We start from the raw sequence: 27,388 nt of genomic DNA, 5'->3' as shown, positions 1-27,388 counted from the left end.
AGTTTTTAAAAGAATCAAACAAAAAAACAAAAGTAGAATATCAGTATTGTGATCAGTTCCCAGCCTTTAATAATTTTCTAATAAAATAATTATAGCCCATTCCAAAAATCATTAGTTTCCAAAAACATTCCTGCCTCATTATTTTATCATGATTTACAAATACTGGCATCTTCTTACTGGCTAGGCTTGGTGGTGCACACCTGCAGCCCCAGCACACCCAGAGTCAAGATGAGACCACAGTGTGAGACCAACGGGTCTTCACAGCAGCACAGTCTCAACAAGACTGAAAATACATTTATTTACTATGGCAAGGTCTGTAATCATGTTTAGTTTTACTGATTTTAAAACTCCATATATTTTGAAACTTAAGTGTCTTTTTCATAAGACAGAAGACTCCTTGAGTGACCAGCTACACGCATGACTTTGTTAAAGCCATTATCACTCTTGCTTATTTCGATCACAAGCTGTTTAATCCACTGAATTATAGCTACTGTTACTTATAAAATTTATCTTCCCAGTGGAATTAACAGTTCTAGTTATTCCACAATTATATAAGATATCCACTTCTTAGTAACATAAAATTTAATATATAATTTATTGTACATAGAAAGTAAAAAAAATAGTATGTGGTTAGAAAATAGGTTTTTTCTAGGTAGTAAAATCTTAATGTAAAAAAAACTATAGGTTTTCTTAAATTGATCAATTTTAATGGAACACAACTAAAGAATCCATACATTTGAACTCTCTTTCTTAAGATTACAACCCAAAAGGATACACCTACCAAAGCAGCAGCCCTGGGATGCCATCAAGACAACAGGGGTGCTACCCAGAGCTGCTGTGGCAGGTCTGTAAGGGCTGCAGAGCAGGGCGTGGTGGGCAGCCCACCTGGGCTGCTTAGATACAAACAAGCTCAAACCTCTTCTTAATCTCAGTTACCCACTAAGAGGCGCTGGCTAGGTGGTGGACCCCAGATGGTGCTGACCTTAACCACCTACTGTGACCCTTACTTTCTACACAGGCTCATGGGGACTGAATCATAACACATAGATAGAGACTCATTCTCCTTTACAACTATACTCTGACACTACACAGGTACAAAGGGCTCAGCAGGAGGTAGTGGGTCTCTTAGGACAGTGTTTTAAAACCTCTATTGTAAACTACTGTGAACTAGTCTAGTGCATCCTGATATCAGCACCCAGGTGCTGGAAGCGAGGGGATTGCCAACCTGGCCTCTTATAACAAGACCTTGTCTCAAACAAGAAAAAACAAAAGTCAACAAAAAAGACCCTCTACTGGGTCTACATGGCTGGTCTCTGCAAGGCTGCTGCTACTTACATCCATTGAATTGTTTTGGCCCACATAATTTCCTTGTGCTTTAAGGCTAACAATCTAACTCAGTTGATAGAGTGCTTGCCTATATCAGGAACAACAGTCCTGTGGTTCAGCCCACAGCAGCACATACACCGAGAAAGAAGGTGAACATCTGTAATCTCAGCACTCAGGAGGTGGAGGCCGGAAGATCAGGAGTTCAAAGTCATCCTTGTCTACATAGCATGTTCAGGCCAGCCTTGATAGGTCAGATGTCTCAAAAACAACAAAAATATTTTAAGTGAATACACACTTTTGCTTACACCACTTGAAATGCATAAGCCTTAATTAGCTGTGAGAAAGACTTTGTTAAAAGCTTTACGGTCAGTGTAATATTTACATTTTTGTTTCTGCTGGAGCCTACAAAAGCCTAAATGGTACTTAGGGAAATGTTATTTTTAAAGTAACATGCCAAATAAAGAATGCGTTATATTTCAAACATAGGTGCTGAAGTGACCCTTAAAATACGATGAGAGTTATCTACAATCTGCACTGAGCACAAGCAAAAGAAACTCATGTATGGGTTTCATTCACAAAATCCCTCCCTCTCAAAGCACAAAGTGTAGGTCTGCTATTGAGCTGCACCCTTCACTGTGCATCCCAGTGAGGCCCTGGCTGCACTCCTAGGGCAGCATGCTCGCTGGGCTCATCACTCCTGCATGCACTTCCCATACCACATTTATTTTAGGGCAAATTTATCCACTAATGTAAGTGACTGACCCACAATAAGCAAGTTTTAAATTCTCATAAAGAATGTTCCGAATTGCCCCGGTGTATTTCAAACTCTACAGCCTGCTCTTCAACGCGGTTGTGTATTGTTATGTGTCCTGTGTTGTGCAGTGTGCAATTTGAAGAGCTATTAAATATAAACTACTCAGCAGTTGCTTTGCTGCATCAGGTGACCCTGTTCTACAGTTTATCACACCACAGACAGAAGCAGTTACCCACCTGAGGCCCCAAGGGGAAACGTGTAAATGAGAATTTGGTAAACATAAAAATCACATTTTTAAATTAATTTCACTCATTTTTTTAAGACAGGATCTTACTATGTAGTCATGAATGACCTGAAACTCACTATCTAGACCAAGTTAGCCTTGAATTTGCTAGCAATCCCCCTGCCTCTGCTTCCTGCCTACTGGAATGACAGATGCCTTTCCCTGTACCAGTAGAAACGAATTAACCTTTAACTAATCACAGACTTTTAAAAGTATATAGCACAAAAGTTTAGTAAACAAAGGGGCCCCACCCCTGACAATAGTTTCTGACCCTGCCTACTATGTACTGAGAGGGGGGGCACAGAAAAGCCATCAACAGAGATCTTTAAGAGTAAATGTCAAGATTAAATGTTAATGAAGCAACTGATCTTATGGAAGAATACTATGAATATAGTTGAAAACCATACTGAGCATGTATGAAGAACGCACGCGTCCCATATGAAGAGCACACGCATCATACATGCAGCACTCGTTCCCCAGCGGCTTCACACGCCGTGCGTCAGCTCTGAAGGCAGCAGGTTATGTGCACACAAGCTCACTCCAAGTGCTCCAAGTTCCCATCACACCACTTCCACAGTGTTTTGAATTTGAACTTATGGTGAGAACAAAATTTCTAATAAAAGTCACTATGTTAAACTTATGTTATATGAAGCTGATATGTATTATGATGACAGGTGATTGAGCTAGAGTTTATTCCATCCACTGGGATAATTTATTTAAGCACATCGCTTTCATATTTCTAACAGGACATAAAGCCTTCTGATTAAAAGGAAAAAAGTAAATGTCATATAATTTTCTGAGAAATAAACCTAATATGATATCAGGAACTTTGACTATAAAAAAATAGCTTTTACTATATACACTAAATCTAATTTCCAGCTTCTTGAACACAGATATACATTTAAAGTATTTTAATTACTATTATTTCTAGTATTTAAAAACTTACTTGATTTTAGCAATGCAGCAAGAGTGTCTAAAGCAACCCTGTCAACACAACAAGAAAACACAAACAACAACAAAACTAGTGAAATGAATCTACAATAAAAGCATGCAATCTTGTCAAGTATCATCTTGTCTGTACCCATTCCAAGCACATTTACTCTTGCAACAGCACTCGTTATTTGGTGCTTCTCTGTGTGCATCTCGCCCCTGAGTTCAAAATTAGATAATAAGATTAAAATACTCAAAGTATTTGTACAATTTTAATAACATTAACATTGTCAAGTCTTTATGTCTCAAGCTAGATAAATGGGCTCAGTTAGTGTCACCATTTGACCTTTCAGAGTACACAAAGCAGCAGAAGGGAGGCCTCAGGGGCTCTGGGTACAAAAGAAGTAAAATAAGGAAAAGTCCTAATGGTCTAACTCAGACCTGTGGCGCTCACAGTGCCTTTAGCTTTCTTACTTGAACTTTAGTACCATGTGCTAGGATCCTTAGATATACAGGTTAACAAGTGTAAACCCTACAGCTCAGAAGTAAACCTAATCATTCCCCCTTTACAGGATGTGGTAAAAGCCCTAATATTGAAAATACGTACATTTTCTTGAACATGCTCAGTTACACACAGTGATATCAGCTACCATAATCATCCATAAAGGTACATTTTTTTCTATCACTGTAGAATGCCTATAATTCAAATTATTTATAAAAAGTGAGTTACTGGGGAAAAACATGACCCTCAGTTTCAACTTCAAAAATGTAAGCCTACATACTATGCTATCTCCTTGTAAGATTTATCCATAATTTTCCCTAAAAACATGGCTATTATCAATCTGAAGCATCTCACTCAACATGAAGCATTTGTTGAATGCCCACTACACACTCCTCCTTCGTGGACTGAAATTAAAAGAAACATCACTTCATTGGATAGTTTTACAATCTACATTATGAAACACAATGTACGTACATACAAAAAAACTACGTAAGAAACGAAAATTCCAGCGCTGAAGCGAGTAGGTGGTAAGGGGGAAGCAGTGATGGATGGAGAGGCACAGAGAGTGTGAGCGATCAGATGAACACGCACAGACTGAGTGACCAGAGGCCTGCAATGTGATCAACACAACCACAACGAAACCCAGAAACAAGCATTCACAACTATACCAGAAACCAATGCTTTATGGATACAGAAGCTATAAAATTTACACTATAGTTGGCTAAAACCACCTTCAAAAAAATCTTGTATGTCAACTAACATAACCCCATAAACCACTTGTTGATAAAGCTCCGTGCGGCCGCTGCCATGCTCTAAGGTGGGTGGGGCATACAGGGCAGGTAGGCAGCACGACAGTCATCTACAAAGGGCTTCCTGTTTAGGCAAAGGTCCTGCCCCCTGAAACACTGACTTAGGACCACCAGCATAGGGAGGGGCTACAGACAAATCACCAGGGCTAGGTTCTCCTTTGTGATAGGAAAGCTGCCAGAACCCCTCAGCGGATGTTCCTGGCACTCATCGTAGTCTTGCTGAGGTGGGCACATCCAGCACAAGACAGAACAGACTGGCACAGAACTAAAGAAGTCCGCGCGCTGCTGTGCGGGCGATGCCTGGTTGCCTAGACAAGGGGCCTGCTGCTCTGGAGTGTACGATCTGCTGTGTAGACGGCTGGATGTCAAAGATCCTTATTATGCAGAAGCTCACCAACCAACACCCTCCCTCCCTCAGACACTGGGACACACTGCATCCTCTGTCTATACTGCTTAGCAAGACTCCAGCAGCTGAGGACCACAAAGATAAGCAAGCCCAGCAGCCTTCTGCAATGCCAAAGTCCCCATCTGTGGAGCTGTCACATTATAAACATTGAGTATGCCAAACTGGCATGTGCCTGGCTCACCTTAAAGAAAAGCAATGTGGGCCTGTGTACACAGAGCAGACACTCCAAACTGCCAAGCCTAAAAAGACAAGGACACCCACCCACATCAACTGTTCTCAGGCTGCACAGGCTTGGGGATGGACAGGACACTGTGTCAGACAGGTGCATCATACCACAAAGCCAATTCAAACACAACTAGGAATGCTGTTGCTCTGTAGCCCCTTGTTTAACTCCTATTATGGTATAAGCTCCTCTACATGGTGGTAAAACCCACAGAGCACAGATCCATATTAGGGCACCTGACCTTCATGTACGAGGCGCTGGGTTCAATCCCTGGTAGCACAGTGAAGAAAGGTACTACTTAAACTGAAACAAAATATATACTCCTCCAAGCACTTAACAACAGAAGCTGCAGGACACATAGTGTGACCATCACTCTCTACATCAAGGAACGGATGCCGCTGACCATTTGTTGCCATTTCAATACAACATCCTCTCTCTCAAACGTTTTGTTTACTACCATCATGACCACATAACAGAACAATTTCTGTGTACAGACAGAAGTCAGCATATAAAAAGCGTTTCCAGGAACAAGGTAAATAAAAACAGCTGACAATGTGCAGACAAAAGATCAGACATTCACCAAATACAAACACATGTAATTAATTTAATCACTGTTAGCAAGATAAAGTGCATCCCATCTCTCTAACCTCAGGATCTAACCTTAGCAGGAAGCAGGGCCACTGAATTATAATCAGTCAGGATGAGATCATTTGGAAGGGAAGTAGGCTCTCCACTGGTGTCCTCAAGAGATGACCCTGTAACACCCTGTAACACACACACGCACACGCAGGCACACACGGAGAACACCATCTCCTAAGGCCGAAAGGGAAGGTAAGAAAAGGACTTGCCAGCGAACCATCAAACACTAACAACAAGACAGGAGGACATGCTGCCCCTGAGCATGCAGAAGAGAACAGCCTTCTGGGAAAGTGAGATGGGGCTTCTGAGCTCTGGGCCTGTGTGGGGCAGTAAATGCCTGTTGATTCCAGCCACCAAGTCAGCTGGGAACTAACATAATGCACTGAATACAGCTACGTACTTCCAGTTTCTCGTCTTTAGCTAACACTATTTTTTTTTTTTGAGAGAGAGAGAGAGGGAGAGGAAGAGGGAGAGGGGGAGAGGGAGAGAGGAAGGACGAGGACACAGTGAGTGAGAGAGCACACACACATAAGTGCGGGCACATGCCTTCAGAGGCCATCTCCGGAGCTGGAGTTACAGGCAGTTGTGAGCTACTGGGCACGGGTGCTAGGAACTGAGCTGCCATGTCTGCAAGCCATTCAGGTAGTTCTTCAGGCCAAACTGCAAACCCCTGAGGAAGTGTTCCTCCAGCTAGCAAACTTTTACACCAGGCTTGAGCCAGATGACAGGTGCTTCTGACAGTTTCTAGTCTACAACCAATGACTTTGTTGATGTTTATTCTCCATGCTGAAGGTGAAAGTCTCACATCAGTGGCAATGAGCATGCTCCACAGAGACATAAATTAACAGGACTTATCGACCTGCAGTCACCATCAATACTGCAACCAAAGCATTATTGAGAATGTAATGAACTTCAGCATAAAAGACTCTGGACCTCTATGACACAGAGAAACCAGTGTCAATCTCTACAAAATAATTAAATACTGTACTCAGAAAATAATGTGGATTTATTGAAGTTGTAAAAAATGTTAAATATATAGTCCATACTGTTTTTAACAGATTTCTCTTCCAAAGGATTTATACTTTCTCCAAGAGTTTTCCAGTTTTCCTACTCCCCATACAGAATAATATTAGAAGAACCCAAAGGGTAGCCTACGAGCAGTGAGGAAAGAGAGGTTTCTGTCTGCTTCCTAAGGAAGCTAGTACACCTACACTCAGCTGGAGGTCAGTTCTAGCAGTGACCTTCAGCACGAGGTAGGTCTGAATACAGCCTGGCCGTTCTCCTTGTGGGAGGGAAGACACAGGACACTGAAGAACACAGCTATAATAACGTCCTGGATGGCCTCTTCTAGACTAACAGTTTAAATCTAAAACCTAAAGTCAGAGAGGAAAGGAAGCCCTAAAGGGAAGCTTCCAGCTGCAGAGTAGAGGCTTCTCTGACCCTTTCCCTTTTAAAGCACTAAGATAGAAGAACAACTCAAGTTCCAGAGTTGTCCTTAACTAGGGTAGAAAAGGCCAGATTTCTAAAAAGTAGCAATCCTTATTGACACTGATGTTTGGCTAGTGCATGGTGTAAAATAAATGTCAACCTTTTTTAGGTTCTTTTAAAAATACAAGGAGAGGCACAGCCACGTGGCTTAGCAGGTAAGGTCACTTACTGATAAGCCAGGCAACCTGAGTTCAATTCCCAGGATCACATGGTGGAAGGAGAGGCTTATTCATGCAGGTTGGTCTCGGACCTCCACGTGAACAGCATGGAACACACCTAAGTGCATGCGTTCATGCGTGCATACATACACACACACACACACGATAATTTAAATACCAGTGGAAATAAAAGGATAATTTTGATAGCTACATTCTTTCCTCAGAAACTTTCAGCCTAGGATTCTACACAGTGGTTCATTGTAACACTTCCTTTTGGTTTATTTGTGGTGCCACATTCTGAACCCAGGACTGAATGGGCAGTCTCTCAGGCACCACTTCAAGCATAATTGTGAAATGTTCTGCTTCTCCTATGAACATTTCCTATCAGCTGTAGTAATATGGAAACAATAGCATCGTGTACACATTACACAGGAAGGCCGTGTACACCACAGATAAAGCACAGCACTTGGCCGGTATGCACAAAGGTATGTGTCCTAACCCAGAACCATTAAAAAAGAGCTGTGTGGACATCTAGGGCTCATTCACACACAGCTGTCTCAGTGCTTAAGTAAATAAAATGTTATCTTCTTAAGCATATCTGTGTCCTAGGATGCACCTTAAATCCCTGCAATGTGTAGCAGACCCCATGCTATCTCCTCTGAGGGGAATGGCAGGGTAAGCAGCTCACTCAGAACTGTGGGCCAGCGAGTGGTGGGTCAACACTAAGCTGCAGGCCCAGCTGCCTCCACAGCCCATGGCACCACTCTTGCTGTGATGTGGGTATCACTAGCTATAACACCCACATTTTCTTTTGCTGCATCTTACCAGCTCTGTTAGAACTGTCAATGATGTTTGCATACAGAAACATGCGGCACTACCCTACCAAATACTGAATTATATTATATGTACAATCAATCTCACTATGTATTTTGACTGATTTATGTATTTCCTTATAGAAAAGCTCTCCTGATGTATCAGACTAGCTTCCAACTAGCAATAGTTATGCCTTAAACTTCCACATGCTAGGACAACAGGCACCCACTATCACATTCAGTTATTTGGGCCTTTATTAAGAAACAAAAAACAAAAAACAAAGACAAAAAGAAAAGGTTCAAACACTCTGCATGCACCCTGCTTGTTAACAAATAAAATGTATAGGCTAGAGACATGGGTCAGCAGTTAAGAGCACATAATGGTATGAAAAAGACCAGAGTTTGGTTCTCAGCACCACATCAGCTAGTACAACTGGAAATCCACCTGCAAAGGCACCTGCACGGATGCACAGACAAGCATAATAGTAACAAAATAAAATATTAAAAGAATAAAGTTCAAATATTTCATGTTGACATGTTTGTCTTTATAGACATTTCATAGCTAAAATTTTTAAAAAGACATGCTTTTAAGTACTTATTTTCATTAATTTTAATCATATGTATGGGGTGCAGTGGGCAGCTAAGTACAGTGCCTACAGAGGCCTCAGGAGGACACTTTCCTGTCTTAAGTGCTATATGTACATATGTGTATGGATGTGAGTACGTGCCATACATGTGCAGGCTTATGAGTGGTTGTGGAGACCAGAAAGCACTGAGCCCCCTCGCTCCAGCAGTCACTGTCTTGCAGCCCCTGACCCAGCAACAGACTCAGGCAGTGGGAAGGATGAGTACTGAACCATGACACAACAGATGGAAGAAATACTCTGACAAACAGATACCTCGGCACAAGCGCCCACAACCACGACCTCTGAAACATTTAATTAAAAATGTAGGCAAGCTCCAAGTACACATAGAGGACACCCAGTGTGCCAAGACTGCGCACAGCTACTTCATCCAAAATGTGACATAGTTAAACAGCACAGAGACCCTCACTATTACAGCAGAACAATAGCCTACTTGTTATCTTTAAAGATTTATAATATAACCAACAAATAAAACTTACTTGAGCCCTGATCCAAATAATCTAAGTATTAAGAAGATTTTTCATCAGCAGTCAAAAACAGGAAATGATATCAAGAATCACAATTAATATTGCTAGGCCCAGAAATGGACTGATGGCAACCAAAAGTCTGTGCCTGATGGGAATAAAGCCGAAGAACTTACACGCCAAACCCAATGGCAGATCTGACAATAGGCAGTCAGACGGTGAACAGGGATTGCAGAATGCTGGCCACTGCTGGGACTAGGAGCTCACAGAACTACTACAGCTCTCCAGGAAGGCACTTGCTCCCTCCCTCCCTTACGACTCTACACAACACTGGGTGTGACTTGTTTATTTCTCATCTAAACAAATCTGTATGAAAGGATGGCTCCAGACAACCCAAGAGCATGGAGATTATTCTCTATTAAGGCACTGGGCTGTTGCTGTCTTTGAAGCAGTGGCACTAGTTTCCAATTCTTACTTAACAGGGGTACATGCTAAAGTAGCCTATGAATTTACTGGGAGATGATCATACCCCAGAAAATACCTGTCATTTACTCAACAGTCACCAACAAAGCATGCAAACAGCACGATGGCAGCAGCATAAAAGACAGGACAATGATGACACACTGGCACCCGCGGGGTAGGACACAGGGTGAGTCTTGCTGTGTGAGCCTTAAACAAACAAACAGCCCTCCACAGCACTACACTAAGTCTAACCCCTAACACAATGTCCATCATTTCTGAAACTACAGGACTTATAAATTAATGAAAACACATACACACACAATGTAACCTTAAGGTACACATACTCAGACACCCATACGCATCCCAAGACAGGAAATGATAAAAAGAATAACATGATCTGGTCAAAGCAGGCGTGTGTAACTTTCAGACAGTCCATAATGGTGAGGACAAAACAGGCGTGTGTAACTTTCAGACAGTCCATAATGGTGAGGAGGAGGAATGGTCATCGAGAGCTAAGCATGATGGGCGGGCGAGCATTAGAGTGGGCACTCAACAAAGGCTTCAGGGGATGGCGCTGGACACAGCCCAGCCCCTCGCACAGGGCCACCAGCTTCAGTCATCGCCTTTAAAACAGTGTACTTAACAAACTGAAATGCTCTAACTTAAACATTAAGTTTTGAATTAAGAACATCTTTATTAAAAGAAATGACTACTTAAGAACTAGAGACTCTAGCTACAGCTGACCTCACCTGCTCAGGTACATGTCAGGGCAGTGAAGCTCAGAATGACTAAGGATAAACTTCCACTCGCATCACAACATTTACTTACTTCATGAGACCCGAATTCTTCTTACTGAATGGCCCAATGATTTTAAACATCAACTCCACAACTCCATTTTTACCTAAAGATACTGAGTTCACAGCTGAGAAACAAGAAAAAAGACACAAAGTGATTTAAATCTTAGTGATAAATCTAAAATTACCCCAAAGTATTTAGTCAATATAAATGCAAGCTCCCGGGCCACTGTAAAGCTGGGCTGTAGGGGTTGGGAGGGGGACGTATTTGCTTTGTTTTTATGAGAAGTTGGGAGCAACTAGCATTCCACAAACAGTTACTATGAGATGACACAGGCAAGCGAGTGTTGGGAATCAAAGACAAGAAGTATACAGGCTCTGCTCTAAGCAACCTGAGTAGTGAGCACAGCAGACAACGGAATTCATTTCTGTGTCATTTTCTAGACACAAAAAGAGTTGTAGGCCGTTTTATTCCACTGGGTACCCCCACTTCAGAGTGAGACATGGGGCTTTCTGGAGACACTGATGCCTGCGCTCACGCCACACACACAGGAGTTGGTGTGGCAGGAGCTAGGGGGAGGTAAGGGTGGTTCTGCAGTCACTCGGAAGCAGAGGTGCAGGGTGGACAACGCTAGCATGAAAGCCATGGCATGAACATGCAGGGTGGACAATGTTAGCATGAAAGCCGTGGTATGAAGATGCAGGGTGGACAATGTTAGCATGAAAGCTGTGGTATGAACATGCAGGGTGGACAATGTTAGCATGAAAGCTGTGGTATGAACACGGGACATGGATGCAGGTGGGAGAGTGAGAAGAGAGCAAGGGCTTCCTTAGGTACGCCTTCCTGCAGCGATGCCCAAGCAGCAGCCAAGTACATGTGTACTTAAGCAGCCAGGGCAGAGGAAGCTCAGAGCATCCTGCAGGTCCAACCTGGTGAGATGCAGGCAGGACCTGAACTACAGCAGCCCTGAAGAGCCAGACCACAGCATCAGGGATGCTACAGAGACCCAGTGGGAGAAATGTCCAGTACTCTCAAGTTCTAGACAGATGCTACTTTAAAGAATTTACACAAGAACAGGGTTGGCAGATGGCTGGCTTTACTCCCAGCACTCAGAAGGCAGAGGTAGGTGGATCTCTCAATCTGAGGCCAGCCCAGTCTACAGAGAGTTCCATCCAGGACTACACAAAGACATACTGACTGGGAAAAAGCACTAAAAAAAAAAAAACTTACACAGAAACCTTGTCTTAGTTAGGGTTTTACTGCTGTGAACAGACACCATGACCAAGTTAAGTCTTATAAAAAACAACATTTAATTGGGGCTGGCTTACAGGTTCAGAGGTTCAGTCCATTATCATCAAGGTGGGAGCATGGCAGTATCCAGGCAGGCATGGCGCAGGAGGAGCCGAGAGTTCTATGTCTTCATCCAAAGGCTGCTAGTGGAAGACTGACTTCCAGGCAACTAGGGGGAGGATCTTATACCCACACCCACAGTGACACACCCATTCCAACCAGGGCACACCTATTCCAACAAGGTCACACCTTCAGATGGTGCCACTCCCTGGTCCAAGGATATACAAACCATCACATTCCACTCCCTGGTCCCCATAGACTTGTTCAAAAACATGAGTCTATGGGGGCCACACTTAAACATAGCATAATGCAAAATGCATTTAGTCCTTTCAAAGTCCTCATAGTCTGTAGCAGTCACAACAATGTTAAAAGTCCAAAGTTCAAGGTCTCTTCTGAGATTCATCCAACTTAATTAACTGTAATCTCCAAAGCAAGGCAGGAAACCAGCTGGGCAAACTCCAAACTCTGCATCTCCATGGCTGATGTCAAAGCGGTCTTCAGATCTCCACTCCTTTTTCATCTTTGTTGACTGCAACAAAATGCTTTCTCCTGGGCTGGTTCCACTCCCTGTTAGCAGCTTTCCTCAGCATGTGTCCCATGGCTCTGGCATCTTTAACATCTTTGAGTCTCCAAGGCAATTTCAATGTTACAGCTTCTTGTTTCAGTGTCTGGGATTCCACTTGATCTTTTGGACTCCTCCTAAGGGCTGGCATCACTTTTCCAGCTCTGCCCTCTGTAGCACTCTAAGCTCAGGTTGATCCACTCCACTATGGCTGCAGTTCTTGGTGATCACTCCATGGTACTGACATCTCTAATACACTGGGGTATTCCACTCCAACTAGGCTTCACCAATAGCCTCTCATAGGCTCTCTTCAGGGTGCCAAGCCTCAAATCCTTTGCATGACCCCTTCAGTCCTGGGCCATCAACTACAGCTGAGGCTTCAACTTCTCCAATGGCCTTCCCTGGCCTCTCACAGTGCTAAGCCTCAGCTTCTCTCCATGATCCCTTCATTCCTTCACAAGCAGTACCACCTGAGTGACTCTTACACATTACCAAGTCCAGCCGCAGCATGAGGTACAACCTTGGGTATCTCTGGAACACAGCTTCTTTGTGCTCCCAGAAAACAATTTCCAGAAGATTTCACCTCAACGATGCTGGTCTCTTCTTAATCACCGCTAATTCCTTAGCTCCAGCTAACCAGCATCAATTTTCCCAGTAGTTCCTTCCATTCTTAACTCTAGAGCCAGAGGCACATGGCTGAATCTGCCGAGTTCTGCTGCTTACAGGAACTAGAACATGATCCCCTTGTCCTATTACATTATCACTAGCTTTATGTTTTCTAAATCCTTCACTGCCTAAGCTTGGCTATCCTGGTTCTTGCTCTGTAGATTGACCTTGAATGCAGAGATCAGCATGCCTGTCTCCTGAGATTAAAGGTGTGTACCACCATGCCTGGATTTAATTTAGCTGGGTAGGATCTTGCCCCAAGGTCCCACTCCCTTAATCTTTATCTCCTAGAACACAAGATTTTGCTCCATTTCACTTCCTGGTACTCCTTTAATACTCAAACCATATATTTTATATTTTTCCTTTCTAAGCTTGCTATGCTTGTTCAAACTTCTCTTCATAAGACTTAACCAGAGAACAAAGTCTCTGCTGGGCTTTTTTGAAACTTCTCTTTTCAACGCAATTAATCCAAGTCTCTTCACCTTAGCCTCAGGCAAACTTTTCAGACAAGGGCAAAAAGTAGCCACATTCTTCACCAAATTACCACAAAACCAGTCTTTATGCCACATTCTGAAATTCTTCTCCTTTGAAATCTCTTGGGCCAGGTCAACACAGTTCAAATTACTCCCAGCAACAAAATCTTCCATATTCCTACTAGGATGACCCATTAAACCCCATTTAAAGCATTCCACTGCTTTCCAAATCCAAAGTCCCAAAATCCACATTCTTTCAAATAAAAGCATGGTCAGGCCTATCACAGCAATACCCCACTCCTGGTACCAACTTCTGTCTTAGTTAGGGTTTTACTGCTGTGAACAGACACCATGACCAAGTTAAGTCTTATAAAAAACAACATTTAATTGGGGCTGGCTTACAGGTTCAGAGGTTCAGTCCATTATCATCAAGGTGGGAGCATGGCAGTATCCAGGCAGGCATGGCGCAGGAGGAGCCGAGAGTTCTATGTCTTCATCCAAAGGCTGCTAGTGGAAGACTGACTTCCAGGCAACTAGGGGGAGGATCTTATACCCACACCCACAGTGACACACCCATTCTAACCAGGGCACACCTATTCCAACAAGGTCACACCTTCAGATGGTGCCACTCCCTGGTCCAAGGATATACAAACCATCACAAACCTTCTGCTAGCCTTCTACTGCTAGCAGTAAACCACCACCAAAGCTTGCAGCTCCTGTGTCACAGGGAAACATTCGCTCTGCTCTACCTCTGTGACTGCTCTCACTCACACACTTCTAACACCACCTTTCTCGGATGGCTGCGATATTCAAAATTATTTCATTTTTAATTCAATGCAAGTTTTAATTTTTCAAACATTTTTTGTCTTTCCTAATTCATGTTTTTCTTTTCTTTTTGTTGTTCTTGTTTGCTTTGTTTTTGTTTTCAAGACATGGGTTTTCTCTGTATCCCTGGCTGGCCTGGCACTCGCTCTGTACAACAGGCTGGCCTCACACTCAAGAGAGGTCTGCCTGCCTCTCCCTCCTGAGGGCTGGGATCTAAGCCATGTTTTCTTTTTTTTCCTAACTCCTCCCTCAATTTCCCTGTTTCTGTGTTCTAACTCTGTTGATTAAATCCCAATGTTTCCATTTCCTTACATTCTTTTCAGGCATAGGTGTTTGTTCCTTTTGAGTACACTCTCAATGAAACTAACAGCGTACACACACATGCACACATGCGCTGGATCTTATTTTTTCATGATATACAAATGGTCTATACTCTATTTCTAATGTGTGTGTGTGCGTGTGTGTGTATGTGTATGTGTGTGTGTGTGTGTGTGTGTGTGTATGTGTGCGCATGTGTGCGCGTGTGCATGTGCGTGCACATGAGTGTACCTATGGAGGCCAGAAATTAATGTCAAGTGTCTTTTCTATCTTCTGCATCTTTTGACAAAGGATCTTTCCTTGTATCTACAGTACAGTGATTCATTAAGACAAGCTAGGAACAGACTCTGGGGGCCCCCTCTCAGCTGCTCTCCTATGCTAGGGTTATGGGCAAAGGACACTAGGGATCAAAGCTCAGGTCTTCATGCCTGTACAACAAGCACTTTTCTAACTGATGAACCATCTCCCCATGGTTCATTCATTTCACAGTCAGAAGCCATACAGGAACTGTATCTATGGTGGTTTAAAAGACTCAGAGGGAGTGGCATTATCAGGAAGTGTGGCCTTACTGGAGCACTGTGGCTTTGTTGACACTGGGTCTGATATACTCAAGCCAGGCCTTGCATGGCCTGCTTATTCTTCCTGCTGCCTGGTGATAAAGATGTAGAACTCTCAGCCCTTTCGCCATCACCATGTCTACCTGCATGCCACCATGTTTCCCATCATGACACTAATGGACTAAACCTCTGAAGAGCAAGGTTTAGTCCATTATTGTCATGATGGGAAACTATCATGCATGTAATAATGGACATTTAGACTCTTTAATCCTTTAAGGCAGAAGGGAAAGCTATTTACATGGGAAAAGGAGTAAAGAATCTAAGTGTCCATTATTGCATGCATGCCCTCAGCTCACGTTCTCTACTCTTGCACGACTCAGAATCCTCTGCCTAGGGAATAGTGCCACTAACAGGGGAGGGTCTTCCCCCCTCAGTTAGCACTCAAGGTACTCACCATAGCAATGCTCAGCCAACCTGACCTAGACCATCCCTCAGTCAGACGCTTTCCCAGGAGCCTCTGGGTTGGGTTAGGTTGAACATCACAACCACTGCACAGACAGAAGCACATCCCCTTGCCAATACTCCACACTCTTCCATGGGAGGCTGCTCCTCACAAGTTCAGGGCACTGGTAACACTTCTTAGATTTAGTTACTTCACTTTCTTACTCCACATCCGTTTTGCTGACTTAGGAGCCATATTAACACCTACTTTTCCACAAATTTTAAAGATTTATAGACTTTAAATGGTTTTAAAACCTTGTTTTGTGTAAATCAGAACCCTGAGTAAGTCACACACCGCCTTTAAGTACTCACAGTTGGTAGAATAGACTCGCAAGAGCTGAAGACAAGGAAGAACCAAGCGGTAGTTCTGAAAGTGCTGCTTTACCAAGTTCAGAGTCACAGTCAGTGCCCCGTTAACTCGGGCTTTCACTCCAAACTTCTTATCTGTTTAAAAAAAAATTATTCAAATAAAACTTCTGAACAAAAATCATTTAAAAGCCATGAAGACTAAAGATATAAGTCAACGGTAGAGGGTGCCTAGCATGTGTCCTTGAGACAAGCACTACAACGGCCAAAAAAGCAGATACATGTGAAACCTCAACTGTACACTCATACAAATGTAAAGCTGATGTGAAATAGTCGAAATTATAATGGTATCTGCAAAATTTCTAATATCCTTATCCTTCTGAAGCACATGCTACAGCCAAGTACCAAGGAACTGACAGGAGAATAAGACGGGGGGGGGGGGGGGGGGGGGGGGCTAGAGTAACCCAACATGTGCAGTCCCATGAGAGGAAGGCATAACTGATCTACTATTCAGTAAGTCTAACTCAGTAACATCCCCCGAATACACACAGGAAAAAGAGTAAAGAATCTAAATGTCCATTACTGGTATTACTTAATATGAATATATTATTTTCAAACCTATAACATAATATACAAATTAATAAAATATGAATATCCTAAATAGAAAATAATGTGGCGAGTATGTCATTGTTTGTTACTTCTAACAAAGAGCTGGAGAGGAGGCTTCGCAGCAGTGCTTGCTGCTCTTCCAGGGGACCCAGGTTCACCTCCAGGACCCACAGAAAGCACTTCACAACTACACGTAAGTCCTGTTCCGGGAAGGTCCAACAACTCTGGCCTCCTCCAGCATCTGCATTCATGTACACACAAGCATGTGCGCACACACACAAGTGTACACACACATGCACACATATACACATTTTAAAATGATAAAGTTTTTTAATTTAAGAGGAAGTAGAAGAGATACTATGATGCTAGCTCAATACATGGTATGGCGTGTAACAACCAAATCAAGGCAGTTAACATTTCCATCTCGTAAATGTTTTATTTTTAATTTCTGACTACATAATAATTATACATATTTGTAAAATACAGGGTAATATCTTATCACACATACATTTAACATGTGTAATTCAGGATAATGAACATTTCTACCTCGTAGCATTACTGTGTCTACAAAGAACAGAAGTTCTTGATTTTTATTTACACAAACAGATCACAACCATTAAAAAAAAAAACTAAGTAACAAAAGCTGAAGAATATGAAGATTTTAAAAAAGAAATAGGAACAGCAGAGATAAGTCATAAACAACAAAAATCGTTAGGCAGAAGGAAAAGCTACTTGCATTTTACAGGGGGGAAAAAAACAGAAAATTATTCAAGAAATCAATGTATGGCCTCAGCCGGGCGTGGTGGCTCACGCCTTTAATCCCAGCACTCGGGAGGCAGAGGCAGGCGGATTTCTGAATTCGAGGCCAGCCTGGTCTACAAAAGTGAGTGCCAGGACAGCCAGGGCTACACAGAGAAACCCTGTCTTGAAAAACCAAAAATAATAATAATAATAATAATAATAATAATGTATGGCCTCAACTGTACAAATAATAATGGGGAAAGCACAGATTAAAGATGCAGAATAAAATAACGATGACCTATGTAAACTAAAATGGAAGAAATAAACGCATCAATATCTTAATTTCATGAAAAGAAAAGATAATTTGGTTGTAATTAGCAGAAGAAGAATATACTAGCATATTTATCACTAACTAGAACCTTCTTATTTCATTTCTAAAAAATTTCAAAAAAGGAACTCATGAATCTCAAATACAGAAGTTAAAGAAAAATAAGAGCCAAAATAACATATGTACTACATTTAGTCTCAAGGCCACCACATGGCTGCATCTTTAAAACACAACCTGCGGGCTGGAGAGATGGCTCAGCGGGTAAGAGCACTGACTGCTCTTCTGAAGGTCCTGAGTTCAATTCCCAGCAACCACATGGTTCCTCACAACCATCTGTAATGAGATCTGACGCCCTCCTCTGGTGTGTATGAAGACAGCTGCAGTGTACGAATTTATAATAATAAATAAATCTTTGAGCAAGCAGGGCTGACCAGAGCAAGCAGAGGTCCTAAAATTCAATTCCCTGCAACCACACGATGACTCACAACCATCTGTACAGCTACAGTGCACTCATATACATAAAATAAATAAATCTTTAAAAAAACAAACCACAACCTGCTAAAGGTATGAGTTAATGCAATGCTACATGAAGACATATCTGCCTACATACAGAGGCTAGCATGTTCACAGTCAGACACTTCAAGATTAGGCAACCCGATGTAGTGCAAGGGCAAACGTTTTAAAGTACAGCTCCCCTGTCCTCGGCCCACGCTTCCTCCCATGTCTCTCTGCAGCTCTGACTCTCACATGCCTGCTTTGGTCTGTGTAAAAAGGGAGTTTCCAGAGCACCGAACTGCACACAACACAGACGTGATCATCAGTGAAACACACTGCCCCAGCGCATGCTCACTTCCACACACTTGTCACTTCTGAACACAGCATGTGCATTCTCTACATAGGTGTGCATACACATATGTATGTGCACGTGCACACGCTCACAAGCATGGAGACACACAGATGCTGCCACTTCTCTGCTTTCATCACATTCAAAACAACTCATTATGAATGCTGGATCCTAACTGCTTGTTAACCGTAAAAAGCATTCCACTGTTAAACCCAAGAAAAAGGAGTACTTTACAATTCAAAATTTAAGCACTTTAAAACAAAAATTCAAAGTTACAAAGATGGCTCTAGGGTCAATAATCATAAAAGTAGGCCTCTTACCTTTTGGCCCAATCTTGGCAAGAATGGAGTGGGTCTGCACCATCACCTCCTCATGTGGAGGAGAGTCTTTGCTGGCATTCATAAGCAGTTGCAACAGTATTTGTGAACCACCTTTGGCAACTAAGAAACTCGCTCTTCGACCCCCACCTAAAATGTTTTTAAAATACAGCAAACAGCCTATCTTCACGTAGTGGACATTACAATTAGTTAGCATTCAAGAACTGTTTCAACCACTGGCTTCTAAAGCCAAGTACTAGCAAAATCACAGTTTGAGACTTAGTACCAGGTCAGACTAGCCTTACAGTTTGGGGTCTCCAGCCGTGCCAATGCCAGCAGGACAGGCAGATGCCGCCACACTCAGCTCCTCCTTTGTTTTGTGTCACTCTAGTGAAACACTAAAGTGCAGCACACATAGTCTCAACACAAACATTACTAAAATCCTAGGCTCAAGATGTCGCATGCTTTCGTAAGTAGGCAGGGAGAGTGTGAGGAGTATCTGAAGATAACAAAACTCAGGCACTGCACTGCAGAGATGGCTCCATGGTTAGGGCTTGCTCTGCAGCCACAAGGCAAGGCCAGCAGCCATGTCATACACTGGGCTTGCTCTCACAGCACCGTGTGGACCAGAGACAGGAGGATCGATCAGTGGGGCTTGCTGGCTACTAGCCTACCTGAAAACCTCAAGTTCCAGGTTTGGATTTTGCCTCAAAGGAGCCAGGTGGCGGGTAAGAAAGAAGGACTTCCAGTGCCTTCTAATACCCACACCCAACCACCCCCACCTCATCTCTCCCTCCCTCTTCCCCCTTCCCTCATTCCTCATACAAGAAGCAACAACAGGAACATAACATTTCATTTCCCAAATTTTAATATCAAGAAAGTTTAAATGATGTACACAGGACACACTTCTGGTCACTATTTATAAATACACACCAAATCAAAGGGAATCAAAACTCACCAGATGACACCAGCTCAATGAGAATGCTTAGGATATTAAGTACAGTCTGAAGATCTTTCGTGTTCTGAAACAAACAGTTGATTTGTCTTATTAAAACTAAATCTCTTATTGCAACTGTTTAAACCTCGGGTACCGACCTATGTCTGACAAATGACCTTGGTGATCTCTCTAGGCACAGTTGCACTGACTTGCACTGTACTCTTCCTAAAACTTCAATATCGTCACCATTTTTCTCCCATTAGCTTATTGATTTATGCATCTGTGTATACTGAGGTGACATGAAGCTCACGGGACAAGATGCAGGCATAGGCTCTCCCTTCTACTATGTGGGACTTGAACTGAGGTCATCAGACCTGGCAGCAGTGCTTTCACATCGGAGCACCACAGCAAGCAGCTCACAGCAGCTGGAACTTCAGCGCCAGAGGATGCAGCACCCTGGCCTCCATGGGCGCTGCTCTCTCTGCACACACACAGGTACACACATAAGTAAAGCAGGAAGAAATAAGTTCTTTTTTTAATAAAAATAAATTAAGTTTTGGGGCCTGCCAGATCGTTCTGCTGGTGAAGATGCTTGTCGCACAAGCCTAGGGGCCTGACTTTAATCCTCAGAACCCATCTAAAGGTGGAAGGAGAGAGCTGACCCCATGGAACTGCCTTCTGGCAACCACATGAGAATCGCATCCTCCTATGCAAACACAATAATACGTTTTTTAAAAAATCCAAGTCTTAAAAAAAGTTTTTAAAAATACCTGATTAAATTTTAGTTATTATAATCATGGGAAACAGATGTTTACAATAGCACATTCACTTGTATATTCACTTCAATACCCCTCCTCCTGTGTGTGAGTGTGTGTGTGTGTGTGTGTGTGAATGAATGTGTGTGAGTGTATGTCTCTGTGTATGTGTGTGAATGTGTATGTGTGAATGTGTCTGAGTGTGTGTGTCTGTGTATGTGTGTATCTGTGTTCACTTGAGCATCCCTCCAGTGACAGGAACCCAGTGAAGGCTCTTATAGACCTACCTCCAATGTTGACAACAGAACTTCCATGCCTGTAGAACCTTTGGTTGTCATTTCCCTTCTTGTTTTTTCTGAAAAGTAAAAAATATATTTCTTTAAATGTGAACCAAAAAGAATTTATAACATTTGCTGCATATAGCTAACACTGAGAACAGTATAAGCTGGCTCCAGGATATTCATCCCTCTAATGCTATTATTCTATTTTGTGGTTATAAGTCTACTTTCAATTAACGAGACTTTCTCTTCTTATTATCAAAGTCTCTGTTGATCCTTCCCAAAAGAGGTGAGAGCTGGCGCAAGTGTAATGGAGGCAGATGTCACGGCCATGAGCAGAGCTGGAAACGGCTCCTCCACACCAATGACAGCCAAAGCCTGAGAAGCCTGAGGCCACGCTCAAATGAGTCCACTGTACTCAGTCCCAGAGCAAACTTCTAAATCACATGGCTCAACAGCCCAAGGAAGGGTTCACTGTGAGAAGCTGAAGGTGCCGCCACTCACATGCCTGCCCTGCAGGTGGGACAGGGACTGTGGAGATACTTCTACCCACTCAGAAGTCCTACACCCTCATAATTCTTTGATTCACAAGAGAGATAAACGCATAACAAGAAGAGACCCAACCTTTCCTACCCCGTGTTCTTTCCTATGCTACCTCAGTTCCCGCCTTTAGCTCTCCAGCCAGGGGTCTCTATCGAGGCACCACGTGACAGAATGAAGTAGACAGGGTGGTCCTAGTGCTCAGAATCCAGAGCGCACCGCCTCTACTAACCTCACACTTGTCTAAGAGGAGCGGGATCACTCTGACACAGTCATGGCATTCGGAGGTTTGGAGCCCTTCTCTACTTTTTCAGACTTGACTATTAATGTCACAATTGTGCTGATGCAGGGGATCATGACATTAATCTCAACATTTTGAGATCTAAAAAATGAAAGACAAAGGATCCACTCTCAGTGTAGTATATATAATTAAATTTCAAGAACAGAAGGGCTAAATGCAACTTTTCATATGGAGATAATCATGGGAGTTTAGGAACAGAGGCCCTTGTGGAAGAAAAACATCAACAGAAAGGGAAAGACTGAAACCAAGCCTCCCCTAAGTGCTACTCCTCCCATCGCCTTCCTTTCCTGCCTTCCTTTGTGTTGATTTTTTTTTTTTTTACAAACTATTAACAATTTAAGTTCTCTTCTTGGTACTTCCTATTAGAAGGAAGTTCTGCATCCTAGCATGGTCCATGTCCGCTCAGAGCAGATGTGCTAACACAGGGCTCACTGGAGTGACAAATGCACTCGCAGGCTTCAATGTAACAGTTTGTGACAGTCATGCATACTGAGCTGAGAGCATCTGTCACTAACAGACCTTCTCTTCTCTTGGGTATCATCTCACACCAGTCCATGTGACTGTCACAAACAAACCAGTCACAGGCTGTGAAATGTCATGAAAATGTAAAACACTCCTCACATCTGCTCACTGCTGCATCCTGCTAATGCTAACCAGCATGGCAAACTCACCTATAGGCATACTCTGTTCTTAAACTAAAACTTTTTTTTATATATATATTCCATTGTCAGTCTTATCTTTTACTCAGCCCAGCTGCCCCCACCAAAAAATAATAAATCTTACAAGAAAACAAAATTCTACTTCAAAGGGCCAGTACATCCTTGGTATATAAAGTAGGGCTAGTGCCTTATATAGCCAAGTCACTTTAGATATTAATGTTACAGATATAATCAGACAGATCTCTGCATCACTAATGAGCCACCAAATTCTCAGCTTCAAATAGTGGAGACCTGTGTGGCTGTGAACACAGTCCATGTGGCCTCTAAGTCCCTCATCAACCTCTGAATCATCCTGTGCTTCTGGACACTAACGGAAAACAAAGCACTGACCCAGCGGCTTTCCACTCTACTTCAGGGCCTCCCATCATCTTGGGAGACTGTGACATTCTAATGGAAAATTCACTTAAACACCATAGATTCCTGGCCTCCTTATAACAAACTTTCTCCTGTGCTCTAATCTGTCAGCCTGTGTACTGACCATCCTCAGGACCAGAACAATGCATGAAGATAGATACCCCAGAAACATGAATACCTACTGAGGGAATCTGCAGGCAGTGAGCAGAGAACCCAGGGGAGAAGCCAGGTGGGCTATAGCCGAGAACACTCAAGGGTCAGGACAACTGAGCGCTCACATCACACCTGCACATGTCCCATGTGCCATGGAAAAGCAGGCCTTAGCAGTTTACCAGGCTGGGAAGAACACTGTCCAGTCACTGTGTCTTAGGTGCACATAGGTTTCTGTGGGTCTCACTGTGGCTCACAGCTGAGTCTAAGTCTCAGAAGAGCCTTTGGGCTGGATTTGCAAGCAAAACTGGAGTTGTTGAGACTGTTAGGGGTGTGGTTTTAAGGGCCAGTGATACTGTGTGAGATGGAATTATAATAAAACTATGATCTTTTTGGAAATTAGGGTATAAGGGTGTTTTGGTGCTCAGTAAGCATGATCTAAACTGAGATGCCTAGGAGGTGAGCAGGGCCCACGGCCAGCGGCCCCCACCTCTGAGCACTCCAGACACATGGACCAACATGGAGACTGTGAGCAGCAGCAGTAATAAATACGCTGGGGTTTCTGAAGAAAAACTGAGGGGTCAACCATGTGTGCAGGCTGTCTTGTTCCTGGCTGTCATGAGGTGACTGATTTGGCTGCTCCACACTCTCCCACCACAGCATGCTGCCTCCTAAAGGGCCAAAAACAATGGAGCCACCTGGCTATCGACTGTGGCCACTGAGGCAGAACCAAAATACATGTTTCCTGCAGAAGCTTTCTCTCAGGCACCTATCTGAACAGGGATCAAGTCTAACAAGCGCACTGAGAACCAAACTCCTCCATAGGCATTCAGTCTCCTACTTCTATCCAGACATCAAAACTTGAAACAGTCTTCATATCAAAAACCAGGACACTCTTAGTTATCTACTTTTAAAGAACTGAAAAAGTATTCCATAAAACAAGGAAGGGATTGGAGTTTACCTTGACTTTGAGCCAAATGAAGAATTTTGGATGTAACATATCTGGCAGTATCTGACTCTGTGGAATCCGTATTGATCTTCTCCAGCTGAGCCAGGAGTCCCACAACCCGAGAACTATTGGTAAGGCTAAAAAGAACATTACTCTCCATTAGTGTGGATTCTGTGCCAACCTCAAAGAGAATGTTGCTCACACACATCACTGTTTAACATAAATATTAACCACTTCCATGCCACAGCCGCTCACTGCCTTTATAACACTGTTCATTTCTGATGAAGAAATCCATTCTATTTCAGAAAACCACAAGCAACAAACACACAGTCACCCACCCAGAATCCTCTCTCACCCCGCAAGGTTTTCTCCTCCAAGCCTTTGGTGTTGCTCTGCTCTTCTCAAAACTGAGAACCTTTCCTCCTGCCCCACTCCATCATCACTCATTTCACACTTGCAAAATCGAGCAATGCACTTTAATCGAGTAATGCACTTTACCAGCCACACCCAAAGCCATCGGGCCTTGTGCTCCATCCTTCATGCCAATATGTAAACACCTGTCTTACGTGACCCTCTCACATCACCTGGCTCTCCTCTTGCCAACAGACTTTAATCAACAGCTCCAAAGCCAAGGACAGTGGCCTGTGCCTGGAAAGCCAGAACTTGGAAGGCTGAGGCGAAAGGATTAACCCAAGTTCAAAGCTGACCTGGACTACAGGGTACATTCCAGGCCACACAGGGTACAGAATAAAACATAATATCAAAAGAATAAAATAAAATAACTGCCTCTCATGCACAAGTGAAGTAAGTATATCCATGAATTACAAGGACTGTCAAGTAGTGGGAAGTAATCTGGACAGGGAAGCAGGGTAGAGAAGTCGATGGTTATCAGAGGAGTGCAAGGGTAAGCAGTCTCCATGAGCACCACCTTAAAGATACCATTTAAAGGCAATTCTGATAGAAGTAAGGCAGTGAGCCCCTTAAGGCTGTAGCAGAAAGGAGTCACGGCCACCAAAACTCCAAGACAAGCACATGCATGTGGACTCTGAGGTGGCAAAGTGGCTGGAAGAGCTATGACAACCTACAAGAACAACAGTCAGAATAGACCATGTATGTGAGAGCAAGCAGGGAAGACTCGCCATTCAGAAGCCAAGAAGCCACTCCAAGGACATGGAGCTCTCCATTTCTTTTATTTGGGTGAGTTTTGGCAGAAGAGCAATGCATTCTGTTTCCTTAAAAGCTCTCTTTTGAGAACCAACTCCACAGAGTGCCCACTGACCTTCTCACACACCACAGCATGTGTGTGCCTCATCTGCCCCACCCCCACACACATCAAACACACAAAAATAATAATTGTAAATATCTCTCTGGCTGACATGCTGGAATTATATCTGACCTGATTTACCATCTGTGAATAAGAATGGCTGCCATTCACAAAATGGCCCCCATAGGTTCCGGGTTTTGAATACTTGGTCCCCACTTAGTAGAACTATTTGAGAAGGATTAGGAGGTGTGGCCCTATTGGAGGAGGTGTTGTCAGTAGGGGCTTTGACGCCTCAAAAGTTTTGTCTCATCCACAGTGTACTTCTCTCAGTCTCCTGCTTGGAGTTCAAGATGTGAGCACTCAGCTACTGTTCTGCCTGCCTGCCACCAGCTATCATGAACCGCATGGGACCATAAGCTCAAAAAAAACCTGTCTTCTGTAAGTGATCTTGCTCATGGTGTTTATCACAACAACTAAAACCCTTAGACACCATCTGCCAGGGTTACACAAATGACTCTGTATCAGGAAGGAGGGGAGGGGAAGGGAGGGGAGGGGAGGGGAGGGGAGGGGAGGGGAGAGGAGGGGAGGCGAGGGGGAGGAGGGGGAGGAAGAGGAGGAGATGATGGTGATGATGATGGTGATGATGATCCCTTCAACTAGATGACATCCACCAACACACATATCGGCTAGGACCTTCTGCCAGCTGATCCCATTTCTTTGCTGCAAACTGAAAGGATATCTGTGTCTATTCTCCATTTCTTTATACACGCTGCCTGTTTTAAGACACTGGCCTTCACTGCCGTCCACTAGCTCCTCAAGCAAGTCACACACCCACAATGAATGTTAACGAAAACACAATTCTAAATGTGCCTGTGGTGGAAAGTTTTAAATGACAACTACCCACAACCTATAGTTGTCTGGAAGAGTTGTAATAGCAAATTATCTAGATGGGGTTGTCCTGTGGCCATACATGTGGGGACTGTCTTGATTGTCAACTGATATAGGAGGACCTAACTAATCATGGGTGGCACCAAATCATGGGCTGGGCCCTGAGCTCTCTAAGAAGAATAAAGAGAAGTTCGCAGAAGAGAAGCAAGTAAATGCACAGGCAGGCAGCTGCTGTGTGACTCCCTGCAGCTGCGGCTGTAACCTGGGACTTAAGCAAAGGCAGACTCTGACCACTACGTTAGGCTAAGGCAGACTCTGTCCACTACATTGAGCTAAGGCAGACTCTGTCCACTACGTTAAGCTAAGGCAGACTTGAGTCTTGGAGAGGGAGATGCAGGGTCCCATTGGAGCTGAGGATGCCACTGCCACCTCGAGTCTGTGCCCAGGCTAGTTAGCTGGCTGAGCGTAGCACTAATCTCAAATGTGAATGGAGCTGGAAGCTCTCATCCTTTACTGTTGACTGTGGTAGAGAGTATGAATAATACTGCTGGCTGCCTGCCTTCCGCTCGAGAACATGGTCAGAACATGGTCCAATGCAAACATGAACAAGTGATGGATAGTTTAAGCAAATGAACTACTCACGTTTCTGCTTCTTTTTTTTCACTCATAATGGAACATATAGCATGGTCTTCCGGGCTTTATCAAGGCTGCATGAACCATCCTGCCTTACTTATTTAAAGAGCTGCTTCAACTCTGGGCATGTGGCTCAGCCGGGAGCCGAGCGTGCTTGCCTAGCATGACCTTAGATTCTATGTCCAGCCTCGAAAAACCAGTTCAGTGGTGCACACCTATAATCCCAGTGGAAGCAGGAGGGTCAGAAGTTCAAGGTCACTACTGGCTACACAGTCTAAGGCCAGCTCTGATTGAGACTGTTTAATCTGTATTCTGTATACAGATTATATTTATTTTCTATTAAATATCCTCAAAGTTTTAAACAAAAATAGCCTCAAGGTTTTTAATAAAGACTAATGCCTTGTAGCAACTACAGAAAGCAGGGAAGCATAAAGAGGTCTTCACAGGGGAACATGGGAGTCAGAGGGAGTACCATAGAAGTCACTGGAAGGGAGAAATGGAGAAAATAGGAAAGGGCTTTAATTACAG

The 27,388-nt window shown here is 43.4% G+C and overlaps 1 protein-coding gene across 8 annotated transcripts in view; it reads right to left on the bottom strand.

Moving 5' to 3' along the window:
• Agtpbp1 (ATP/GTP binding carboxypeptidase 1) overlaps positions 1-27,388 on the bottom strand; it is a 117,495-nt gene that overhangs the window by 71,207 nt on the left and 18,900 nt on the right. For 5 of the 8 annotated variants that reach the window (XM_021179857.3, XM_029485021.2, XM_085831029.1 and 2 more), the window contains exons 3-9: positions 24,088-24,212; positions 21,072-21,139; positions 20,051-20,114; positions 19,096-19,242; positions 16,260-16,391; positions 10,729-10,822; positions 3,310-3,347 (exon numbers count right to left, since the gene is read on the bottom strand). In XM_021179857.3, the coding sequence (XP_021035516.1) occupies positions 3,310-3,347; positions 10,729-10,822; positions 16,260-16,391; positions 19,096-19,242; positions 20,051-20,114; positions 21,072-21,139; positions 24,088-24,212 (668 nt within the window). Of the gene's footprint in view, positions 1-3,309; positions 3,348-10,728; positions 10,823-16,259; positions 16,392-19,095; positions 19,243-20,050; positions 20,115-21,071; positions 21,140-21,834; positions 21,985-24,087; positions 24,213-27,388 lie in introns of those variants that run through there. The other 3 variants (XM_021179862.3, XM_085831028.1, XM_085831030.1) reach the window with 3 other exon arrangements.

This window comes from Mus caroli, unplaced genomic scaffold (assembly GCF_978045245.1).
Source record: "Mus caroli unplaced genomic scaffold, Mus_caroli_1 scaffold_15, whole genome shotgun sequence".
NCBI lineage: Eukaryota > Metazoa > Chordata > Mammalia > Rodentia > Muridae > Mus > Mus caroli.
The sequence above is the reverse complement of the archived record's forward strand: the minus strand, read 5'-3'. Positions and strand labels throughout refer to the sequence as shown.